Source organism: Diuraphis noxia, unplaced genomic scaffold (genome assembly GCF_037042655.1).
Source record: "Diuraphis noxia isolate RWA-SAM2 unplaced genomic scaffold, SU_Dnox_SAM2 contig0002, whole genome shotgun sequence".
NCBI classification, from domain to species: domain Eukaryota; kingdom Metazoa; phylum Arthropoda; class Insecta; order Hemiptera; family Aphididae; genus Diuraphis; species Diuraphis noxia.
In genome coordinates this window covers 33,962,826-33,975,414 of record NW_028301712.1, presented here as the reverse complement: position 1 = coordinate 33,975,414, position 12,589 = coordinate 33,962,826, and the positions used below count along the sequence as shown (strand labels likewise).

Genomic DNA, 12,589 nt, shown 5'->3' with positions numbered 1-12,589 from the left:
TTAATTGTCAAATTTGTTCATTGTACATAATATGTTGTATAGATTGTAAATTACTTAAAATATTATAAAAATAAAAATAAATATTTTTTTGCTATTTTGTATAGCATTTTCGTTGTTATAATTTATACATATATATATATATAAATGAATGTAATAAAACAATAATATTATAAATTATTAATGCGCTAGCTGCTGACCTATCTATAGTGAGTTGGTAGGTAATAATATTAAGGACGATTTTCTAAAACTTCTTCCTGATTACACTTTCCATACTCTTCATCGTGTAACTATTAGGGCTACAGTTATAATTTATATTAATATTAACTGTGGAAATATACATTTTTTATACGAGGTTTAATGACGAAAAAATAACTGAACTATAAAATACAATTTTACATTATAATAGATACAGTTTTCTTAATATTTTTAAATTGTTCTCATTATTTTTGTGAGTTAAAAAGTGTTTATTTTATGCTATTGAGAATAATGCTATTCCTCAATTAAAATGCAATTAATTAAAATTATTTAGAAGTATATTCCTCATAACGAAGTTTTCATTTTAATAAAACAACTTTAAAAATAAATAAGATTTAAGATACTCGTTCTCTGATTTTCATCCGATTATGGTTTCATATTACATAAAAGAAACCACAACTGCAGCAAATGAAAACGCTTGTTTTAAAATTACGTTCTAGCTGATACAATATGTATGTGTATATATATATATTGTTATTTTTCCCTACCATAAATTAAAAAATAAAAATTTTAACCCGAATTTATTATGATAAAATCTTCTGCAATATTGTTTTTCATACAGTGGCCGGTGTTCCATAACTTACAAATTTAATTATACCACAATACAACCTCTTTTCTCAGGTTTCAATATTCATTAGTATGTTAAAATATAATACTATCTACATATTATTTACCCGATTTAATATATTTTACCGGTCCAGACGCTTTTCTAGATTTTCTAAATTAATTTGAAAATGATTGACTAGGATGACACTTAATTTTCCAAACAAGCTAATATATAATCAATAAATTAAAAACCACTATTATAATTCATCTAGTCTACTACCATTTTGCATTCATGATTATTATACAAAAAATAGTACATTTTTTAGTTATAATGTTTACACTTTTTTCAATACTTATAGCATTACATGTAGGTAATTCATTATTTATCATACAATTTTAATAAATAGCAATAAATTATAGAAATAAAATTATTTACGTAACAATCATCATAATGTTAATAAAAGCCACAATGTTATTTTTATACACAAAGGGTTGGTACCTGGTTTCCTTAGAAATTTTGAAGTTATATTGTTATTTGCCATAATATATCACAATTTCGTCATGTCCACATCAATATTATTTATTACAACATTATTATTTATTCTAGTGGAGTGGAAATATACGAAAAACAAGTCAACTGTATAAAATTAAAGTTAATAAATATTATATATAAATAATAATAAAACATGTTCAATGTTTTAAAGGCGATATAGAAACAAATCCTGCAGGTGTCATCTAGATATTAACCAATGAATTTCCAAATAAAATTCAAGAACTTTTTTTTTGTTTCTCAATAAAGTCTAAAATACCTTGTAAAATACCTAGTAGGTATTTCCTACACTTTTGCAAAAACTTAAGTATTTAATTGACAAGAATACTATTCGCATCAACAGAACACGTGTTTAGTTATTCCAAAAATTCCCGATGAAAATATACTTAAAAAGTGACGTTTATCGGTTATAGACGTTAAAGAACTTATGTGACATTGTCTTTGAACAATTCACATTGTAGCTTATAAATATTGTAAAATGGAATCTCAAGTCGATAAGTCGATAAGTCAACAAATTACAGCATCAAAATTATATTTTTCCATTAGCATTTACAGTAAAACCTAAGAGACAGGATTTTTTTGCTTATAATAATAAAATTAGTTATTATAACTAAAATAAATTAAAAACCTTCATCGTATTAATTCAAATTTCGAAACATCGATTCGCTTATTATTTATGTATATTTATGTTTACGTATATCAATTAAAATTGTAAATATTTATAAAAAAAACTTATGAACAACAAATGTTTTGTAAAAAAATAACTCAATTTTAATTTAGTTGGAAACGTTAGGACAACATGTTGTAATAATATTTTGTTTATTAGAGTAAATTCTATATTTCAGCCAGTCTCAAGTACCGATTTGTATAGGCCATAGGGTACCGAATATTTTAGAATAATTGATAATTATTATAAAGTACAAACCAATACAAAAGCTTAAGTATTGATGCACATCAATGAACACACTCTTTAATCATTATAAAATAAGCACTGAAAATCCTCTAAAACAGCAGAGGATCAATATATATATATATATATATATATATATATCAATTTTATTCTAATATTATATTTTTTAGTTGTTACTCAAGTATGGAACATAATGGGCAAAATATAAGCATTTAATGTACATGTTTTAAATCATTTAAGTTTTAAATGTTTTTTGTATTTTATAATATTTACATACATTTATTAGGATGAATATTAAATAAAATTAAAGTACCTAAAATACAAATTACATAATATAGCGTTTCACATATTATTAAAACTAAAATAAATAATTTGCTTGTTACATGTGATTTTATCGGATTGTTATATTTTATTTATTTTGAAAACCAAGTTTCATCTTTTGACGATAGGTATATTGTATAAGTAGAATTTTGATTAACTAATTTTTCCAACAAAATTTTTATAATATACATTTAATTTAATATTAATTTATTATAATCATTTTATTTCATACAATGTTTCTAGCTTTTATTAACTTATAAGTCTATATTGATGTACAGTAAAAGGTGTGAATAGGATTATGGTATAACTGAAATAATTTATATATAAAAAAAATAATAGCGTACAGCGTAATTGCGTGAATACTGGAAAGTGCGACGACAGCTGTGCTGCTAAATTGCCTGTTCAAGAAGCCGTGTTATTATATTTTACTGGTACAGTGTATAATAAGTAAATTTAGGTGAGATTTTAAAATACTAAACATATGGATGTAATAATTAAGTTAGCTGAATAGAATAGATTGAAGCCCTCACACCTGTAACATCTAGAAAAATATAAGAAATTAAACGTTTTATATGCTATTTTCAGCCAAATATTTCAGTACCACTATAAGCATCATCATGAAATAAAAAATTACTAAAATTGCTTGAAATATTAATTTATTTAGATTAAAATGTTGTGTATGTTAGCGGAGTGTCATTTTTATATCGTTATAAACATCTGTCAATTAAAAAATATAAAATTTATAAAAATGTACATTCTAAAAACATAAAACGGAAAATTTCCCCCCCTTACATTCTGATTTTTCAAATATTTTTATTTTTATTTTAATATTAAACATATTTTTTATTCTCCTTCCCCAACCTCCAATCCAAAATAATCCTCTGTATACTTCCCACTAACGAAAGATCCGCTATGCTAAATTAATAAAAAGATAAAATTTGTTTAACTCTTTTTACCACAGTGCAATTATTTAAATTACATAAATCCCGGAAAATGACGGTAACCAAAACAAATGGAAACTAGACAAAATATTTATTTGAAGATAATGCTGTTTTATTGGGATAAATTTCAAGAACTTGAGTTGTTTATAAATAATGTCATTAATATGAAGCTTTGAGTTAAAAATTACCATCAACCAAACGTGGGATCTATGAATGAAACAATCGTGTCTAATATCGATACAATCATATGTCAAATAAAAATAGCTCTATATTGACAACTGTTATTAATTTATTTGTTGTGTTCTATTTACCAATAAAATTTTTATTCAAAATTATTTTCTATATCTAATTTCTTTTTGAACGAAATTAAAACAATAAGTGCATAAAAGAAATTAAAACTTTAAAGTATAAAGCATAAGTACTATATATTTCATTATCAAACTATTACTTTTTCTTATATAAAGAAACAGTTTTAGTTTATGTTTGAGCTTGAACAAGATTTAACTTTAAGTTTATATTTATATTTGTTAAGTATCTATTAACACAGAAAAAATAAAGTTATATTTTCTTCTGTTTTATTCACTCTTACTTTAACGAAGAATAAATAAAGGTTATAATTTTATTGAACATAACTGAAAATTAAAGATGATAAACTGTGCTCTATTTAACATCTCACGATTTAATCTTGCCAATTATGTAGACAGTTAAAATTAATTATTCTTGTATTAAATTCACAATATTTTTTTTGGACAATTCTAAAAAAAAATTGAATAATCCCATTAATACTATAGATTACAACAAACATTAATCCTAATAAATACACGTCAACAATTGTATTTTGTATTTAATAAAATTTAAAATAACGAGCAATTTGTCTATTTTAAACACACATATTTTCTATGCTTAGTAGCTTAATTAATACAACTGTTATGGAAGTATGAATAAGGTGTCACTAAAATCATTAGCAGTTTCATCTCCTAAAAATATAAGGGAAAGTTGTAACAATTCTTTATAGTCATCTCTAGGCTAGAATGTTGCTAACTGATCATTGATAAACTTGACAAGAATATATTTTTGTAAATTTAATACCTTAGCCACTGTATCTTCAATTATTCCGCTTTCGTATTTTTTCTTGTCAATTTTGTTCCAGTTTTCTGAAAATTTTTGATATTAGGACCATTTGAAGCTCCCATTAACGTATTAAACACAAATAATTCAATAATAATTTCCAGTATGTGGTATCGACATGCTAAACTGAGGAGATCTCTTTTCATTTTTTTTTCAAGAAGTACGCACGCACCGGTCTTTGCCTCACTATTGCTCGCTGTTGTATCAAATGATGTAAAATGAATGTGTTCAATTAAATTCCATTCTTCAAGTAACTCAAACACTGTAGTTGCTTGGACTTCTCCCGTTCCATTTGGAATTTTTGGCACATCAAGTAATTTCATAATACCATTCCCTAGTACTATAACTGCTAGGCGATCTTTTGAAGTTAAATCTAGAAGTAATTTTCCGTCCCAATGGACTGTCAGTGGAACAGTTGTAACAAATGAAATTTTTATTTCATCGGTGACTTTTTTTTCGATATTCTCAACAAACTTGTCTTATTGACTCTCGATTAAGAGTAAAGTTTTGTATATTATGACCTAATGACTAGTACAGTCATAAGCTACAGTACGTAGCTGATAAAACATACATTATATTAAGTTTAAACCTTTTTCTAGAAGGTACATATAAGATATAACTCATCATTATCACTACTGCTACAGTGATAATCAATACAATCAATATTATTATAATTTATTATCGACATTTGTTCCTCTTCTTTCAATCGTTCGGTCTTCTTTTTTTTTTTAACTCATTTTGAAAATTTAGTATCGATTGGACCTATACTTCTACGTATTCCGTTCCCTCTCTCTCTGAGCAAGAAGAAACTCTTTGTCTTCTTTTATATTTATAAGATTTATAACAACTTTGTGAGCAATATCAAACAAATTTTTTAAGTCACTGACGAAAACGGATTTCGTTTCTAATTGTTTCAATATTCGTCGTGAAGGACTTTTTTTAATGCTTTGCCACTTACCGTGTATTTTTTTAATTATTTCAATAATATAGCATTATTTTTGCATTGACATTTTGGCTTTTTCCCAAAAAACACTAACTTCCCTTGCCGTAATTGTAGCACTAATTCGAATATTTTTTAATTTTTTTTTTAATTTGTGCAAATCAAAAAAAAAACGGCAAAGTATTTAATGATTAGACGAAAATTTACTACCACTCATGGATTCAAGTGTCCCCCAATTAACCAAATCTCACGATATTTATTACATCTCTTCGCTGCAGTACTAGTGCTAACCATATTATTTTAATATTTACGCGTATAATATTATGTATTGTAATATAATAAATAATGTACTTACAAGTTACAAACCAACTATAATTAGTATTTACGTATTGACGACACAACTTACACATTACCATATGTCAATACTAATATTATATTATATGCAATTATATTCACGGCAAAATAATAATCGTTACAATAGCAATTTTAACGATTGAACCGGTGTAAGTACTACTAATGATGTGTAGTTGGTGTGTATACGTCGATAACATGAGCACAAGTGCGATATCTATACTATTAATAACTTCGGAAAACAAATGTGTTGCGCGACCTCTAAATATTAACCAATCAAATAAAACTTTCATAAAATATATTTTACATTATAAAAAACATTTTAGATGGATGAGACAAAAAAATATTTTATTTTACTTTTTTCCATGTTTTCAATTGTAACCTACCTTATTAAGGTGAAAACATTTAATTTTTTAACCAAAAATTATTTGGTCGCAAAAGTAGAGTACAAAATATTGTATTAATACCTAAGTAGGTGAAAGTACTTTTATTTTATTTAAATTGAATAAATGTATCAATTTTATAAGGATGTGTTTTTTTGATAAATTTAAAATTTTTTTTTTTTTTGTTTTTAAACTATAATTACTTAAAATTTCAATCAAATATTCATTCTAACATTTACTAGTCATGAAATAATGTTCAAAACATTTTGGATCTGTGTGCGCTGATAATTTAAAATTGAAGATTATAATACGTTACACTTTGAGACGCGTCTTGCATTTCATATTTTGTTTTATTTTATGTTTAGTGATCGTCACCACAACGTAATCAACCGCCGCAAACTCGTTATCGAATTTTTTATTCGTGGTTTATTTATTAATTGTATGATATCGTCTAAAATGTATGAGCAGATATCAATAATATTGACATTAAGTTTTTTTTTTTCGACATTTCCTCTACCTAAAGGCTCACTCCGTGCCACTGTGTTACTCATAAGTTTTCACATACCAACTATAAAAAATCAAAAATACATAGTCACAATATATTTTAAGTAAGTATTTAAATTTCAATTGTTTTTAAATATAATTAAAATTGTGAATATTTGTACCTAAAACAATTTTAGTTTTTTTATTATTAATTTCCGAACATATTAACATTTTTGATCTATTATAAATTTACAACTAATTTTAAGCTGTTTATACCTCAAACATATCACGTTTTTTGTAAAACTATTGAATTATAAAAGTTATAATACTTAATAGAAATAATAATTTAGTTAAATGTATTTTTTAGTGGTCTTGAGTATAGGTATTATGTACATATTTGTGATCGATGAAATAAATGTAAAATATCCTAGGCGGACAAACCGTCACCGTTCAGAATCATTTTGGTATATATTGATATCTTTAGATTCAAATTTAACACATCATTTTAAGTGACCTTCTTGACACTTACACATAGCGGTAACCACTTGCCCACCTGTTTATGTTTATTGTTTTAAGTAGGTTAATTAACATATTAAAAATTATACTTTGTTTATACAAACTCCAATCAAATACAAAAAGTTTAATTTACAATTATTTAAATATTATGACTTAAATAAGTACTTAAACTAAAATAATAGATACAGATAAGATAGCTATCAAATATTTTAAATATAGATGATTTTATGATTTTTGTTTCATAAAAGAAAGTATATTTGTTTAATTTAATGTACAATAAACATTAATATGATACCGTGGGAGCATGGTAATCATGAATTTGTTGAAAAGATTAACTTTTAAAAGCATTAAATAAAATAAGAAAATTCTTAAACTTTCTTACACTTTGTAGTTTTGTATTATTTATTAGAATAATGAACGTCAATGTTTTATCAGAGTCAACGATGAACACCATAATATAAAAGCTTATTTTAACCAAGTTCACCCATAAATAAGATCTATCAGCCTTCATTAATAAATGAGATGAAATAAAAGTCAACTAGATAACAAGTAACAACTAACATTTAGATGCGAAAAAATCTACATATTTCATAGGCCATACAATCAGTTCTTAATTGTTATGCTACAACATTTTTAATATTATATTTTCGTCACATTTTGATAAAATTCTTTTTTAAGGAAATTATCATATTAATTATATATAATTTTATATTATATATATTATAATTACATAAAAATTATATAATAAAATAACATAAAAAATATATATTTTAATATTCAAATTAATGATTCAAAACTAATTTATGTTATGAATATTAGTTTTTTTTTACATGAGTTTTGTTGACTTTTTTTAATAATAATTAGACATTATCTGTATATATAGGTAAGATGATTTGTCCCGGGTGGTTCATGGCCCCATGGGAACTGCTGAAGCTATGAATATGAACTTTGGACAGTAGTTTTGTTTCATGTTGTAGACACCCACTAAGTAAAGATTTTTCAAAATTCAACCCCTACCTGGGCTAAAAAGGGTAAAAATGAAAAAACCATCTAGCCGGAACCGCTAAAGGTATGAGCATGGAATTCTATCAGTAAGTTTGTTTTATAATTCGAAAACCACCTAAGACAATATTTTTCATAATCGACCCGTACAAGAGTCAACCTAACCTCTGACCCTAAGAGTCATAATGTTTTAGTGATTTAAAACGATGCCCTATAATATAAGCACTTAATGAGATGCAAATCTCAAGAGAGAAAAATTATGCCACATGAAATATTTTCATTAAGTTGGGATTTTTGTTAAACTCGAGCCATTAATGACAAACATAGTTATGAAAAAATATACACACAAATTATTTACTATAAAATAATATTGTTCACTTCAATCTACAGTAGGAACTTATCATTTAATACTCGAGTATATAAAAACAAAACAAGCCATTATGAGATAAAAATTAATTTAAAAACTGACCTTTTATGAAGTCTATAGCCATCTCCAATCCATACGTATCCTTATCGCAGTCGTCCAATATAAGTGCTCCAATTTTAAACTTGGTCCACTGCTTATTGATTTGATCCAAGGTATAGAGCATCGTCTCTACAGTCTGTATACCACCCTGAGCCATTATCGGACCACAAGTGAATTGTGTATCCTCACGGGAATGAACCATCATCAGTCCACCAAGAAGCAAATCACCCTCGACTACAGCCTCTTTTTTCAAGGGCCATACAAACTGCTCTGTAGAAAGTCCAGAATGCCGCATATGACGCATTCGCACTTCCGGAAATGGAGTCTGAGACACTCGACGAAGCCATCCCGTATGGTTCAAACACATCGCAAACGGAGACCATAGTACAACTAGATTTATGAATGTGTAATATACGGCTGCCATTTTGAATTTTAAAATAAACTAACGCAGTCCAGTACCCACAACATATGGTGTCTCAAAACTCAGGTAGGTACCCATCAGTGAATCCAATCGTCTGACCTACCTAAACATAACAGTGGTCATGAGATTACAAAAATCATAGAACCTTGTGTAAAAATATATAAAAAAAAACTGGAGAAGTCATCATTGAGGTAGGTTATTGTAATGGATATGTTAAATTTGAGTCCAAAGTAAATCATTTCATACAAACAACGACAATTGGGAGTAACCACATGCCTTTTTTTTTCTAAGGATATTTTACTATGTTATATATTATCTTGCAATTAGAAATTTATTTTTCTGGTATTATGACGTATTTAATATGGCAAGTTTTTAGCCATAAAAATACTAACTTTTCAAATATCGCTCTTAGAAAACTAACAAATGCCACCCTACGTATCAAATCATAAACTACATACCAACATAAAACTTAAATCAATAACTGCAGAAGCGAAAATCTTTCATAAAAGATTCCATAACCATTCAAATAATCTCCAAATCAACTAATAAAAAACTTGGACACTCCCTCAATACTTGACAATCCTTCTAAACGCCTGAAGCGTAAGTGGTGTTGTTGTGATCTATTAAATTTAATTAATTAATTAACTAACAGAAAGCATCATTAATGGGCGGCTTTTCTTTCAACAAAAGTCTTATGACTATATAATTGTAACTTTCATTTCCTATTCTTATTGTGTCTGTCTATTGATATACAGATTGTTTAGTACTCGTAAATATAAAAAAACAAATAACAACAAGTTTATGCTATATACGACATTGAAATTAACATCAACTCTTATTTTAACATTTCATTCCTCCAAACTCGATACACAAAAAATATCAACTTTAATCATACAATTTATGAAGAAACTAAAAAAATTGCGAAATTAACCTGCAATCATACATTTTATAATTTTATTTTTAGCTTATATTCTTACAATCAATATTTATTATTTATATCATTAGTTTGAGCCTTTCAGTATGAAAAGCTAAAAAATATTATAATTTAAATCAAATATTTATATGTCATTTTTATGCATGGTATAATATTATAAACATTTTGGAAATTGTTGAACAGTTTGAAACTGTTCATATACATCGGACAGCTTCAATTCGTTTTTTTTTTTTTTCTATATACATCGATAACAAAGTTTTTGCTTTGTTAAAAAAACTTGAAAACGAAACATATGGTTTTATTATGACTGTTAAAAATATTAAAGACAAGATTTCTTATAAGTCAAAAAAAAATTTCGCGAAGATTTAAAACTTTTACGTATATTATTTTACATTATACTTATACACTCAATAATATTTTTTAAACTATTGCTTATTCATATCACGAACCTATTCTCACCGTTTTACGGTACGGTAATGACTCAATTCAAAAGTTAATAGCAATACAAAATTATATAATAAATATATAGGTTATATTATTATATTAGGTACAAAAGAATATGCGTAGAAAGTAAATACCATTTAAAAAAGAAAATATGTGAATTAATTTTAATAGAATAAAAGTTTACATTTTGCAGAAATTAATGTACACACATTTCAGTTCAAACAATTATTAACAATCAAATTAAAAATGTCATGAATACAATAAAAGTAAAATTCAATAACTGAAACGTAAACATTACATTATAAAGCAATAGCTAAAATATACCTGTATCTAACAAAATTAATTTGTATTTGAAAACCAACAATACATCAGTCTACTTTATATCTTTGTACTTTTAAATGACATTTTATAAAACATAAACTATCCAATTCTATGAATTTTGAATACAACTTTACGGAATATCTAAGAAAATTAATTTGTCATTTTCCTTTTTTAATCAACATAAATTATGGTTACAAACTTTAAAATGCCTTACAAAAAAATAAAGTTTTAACTGAAAAAAATTTTAAATTTCTAGTCGTCGTCTCAAACGAAAATGGCCACGTGATTTTCTAACCAATTAACCAAAATTATATATTATAAATACATTTATTTTATACAATTAAATTAAATTTAAATTAAGTTCATATTGGAAGTAGTGTCAATGGACTCTACCTTCCCTCAAGCCGTCCAGTCTGGTAAAAATTGTTATCCAAATTACTTATTGTATTTATGTTATACAGATTGTATATTTTTATTTTTTCTACTTTAATAAAAAAAAAAAAAAATTTCTAGTAAAATACTTTAATACTATGTAATAATATAATCATATAACGTTATATAATAATTATAATTGTAATTAAATGTTATCAAGCGCTATATTTCAATTATTTTTGATTATCAATGCAAGTAGCTATGTTAAAAACTGAATCCTATATGAGATACGTATATCAATTCGAAAATACAAACATAATATTATTTATGATATATCGATAAATATTTACTGTTTGTTTAACACAATATTTTACATGCATATATTTTTTAGATTCTGAACGAAGTGATAAATGTATTGATTTTACAATGATGTGTGATTTTTTTTTGTTCTTGTGTGTGTGTGTACAACATAACTAGTCGAATAAATGCTTCAATTTCAAACTTTGGGGGTGGTTTCCGATGTAAAAGTGAATATCCTTGGTGCGTTATAGAGGTCAAAAGTAAACATTTTCCAACAGTTTTCAAAAAAATCGAAAAAAACAACAACAACAAAAAACGGGAAAGTGGATGTCACTCTGCTGTACAGTAGGTTACAAGTGGGTTACTGTAATTGATGGAATTAAATTTGAATCCAATGATATTATATCATTGTATACGAAAAACGATTCTGAGCGAAGACGGTTTATCTGTCTAAGATATATTATAGATTATTAAAAATTATCAAATCTTAGACTTAAAATAAAAAATTTTTATGAATTTCTAGCATAAAATAATTTACGAATTTTCGTGATTTTTACATAATATGTTGTCAAAATTCAAACTTTGAATGCTTATAAAAAACAATTGTGACTATGTATTTCTTTTATTTTTCAACTGCTATTGTAAAAATGTATTAGAAGCCTTGTATTAAATTTTCAAATCTTAGATCTAAAAAGAAAATCTCTTATGAATTTCTATCTAAGATAATTTTAACATTGCTGTAATTTTTACGTATTTAGTCAATATTTGAACTTTAAATGCTTATAAAAAAAAATCGTGCCTATGTATTTTTAATATTCTTCAACTGCTATTGTTACAATGTGTTAGAAGCCTTGTATTAAATTTTCAAGCTTTTCTACCCAACCAATAAATTTTTATCGATATTTATAGAAAAAAAAAACTAAAAAATTAGAAAAATTAAAATGTCAGTAAACAGCTCAAAACAAATCAAAATATTTTGAAATTTTTTAAAATATATAAAATACC

The 12,589-nt window shown here is 25.5% G+C and overlaps 2 protein-coding genes across 6 annotated transcripts in view; one reads left to right on the top strand and one right to left on the bottom strand.

Annotated features, from left to right (window-relative positions):
- mtt (mangetout) overlaps nucleotides 1–12,589 on the bottom strand; it is a 195,398-nt gene that overhangs the window by 171,403 nt on the left and 11,406 nt on the right. For 2 of the 3 annotated variants that reach the window (XM_089220730.1, XM_089220729.1), the window contains exon 2: nucleotides 8,796–9,316. In XM_089220730.1, the coding sequence (XP_089076856.1) occupies nucleotides 8,796–9,216 (421 nt within the window). In that variant the 5' untranslated portion in view covers nucleotides 9,217–9,316. Of the gene's footprint in view, nucleotides 1–8,795; nucleotides 9,324–12,589 lie in introns of those variants that run through there. The other variant, XM_015513341.2, reaches the window with a different exon arrangement.
- The window catches only part of LOC149058366 (uncharacterized), a 476,835-nt gene continuing 470,805 nt past the window's right edge, over nucleotides 6,560–12,589 (top strand). For 2 of the 3 annotated variants that reach the window (XR_016190470.1, XM_089220734.1), the window contains exon 1: nucleotides 6,560–6,933. Coding sequence is in view for 1 of the 3 variants with exons in the window: in XM_089220734.1 (XP_089076860.1) it covers nucleotides 6,683–6,933 (251 nt within the window). In the remaining 2 variants the exon portion in view is untranslated. Of the gene's footprint in view, nucleotides 6,934–8,207; nucleotides 8,768–12,589 lie in introns of those variants that run through there. The other variant, XR_016190471.1, reaches the window with a different exon arrangement.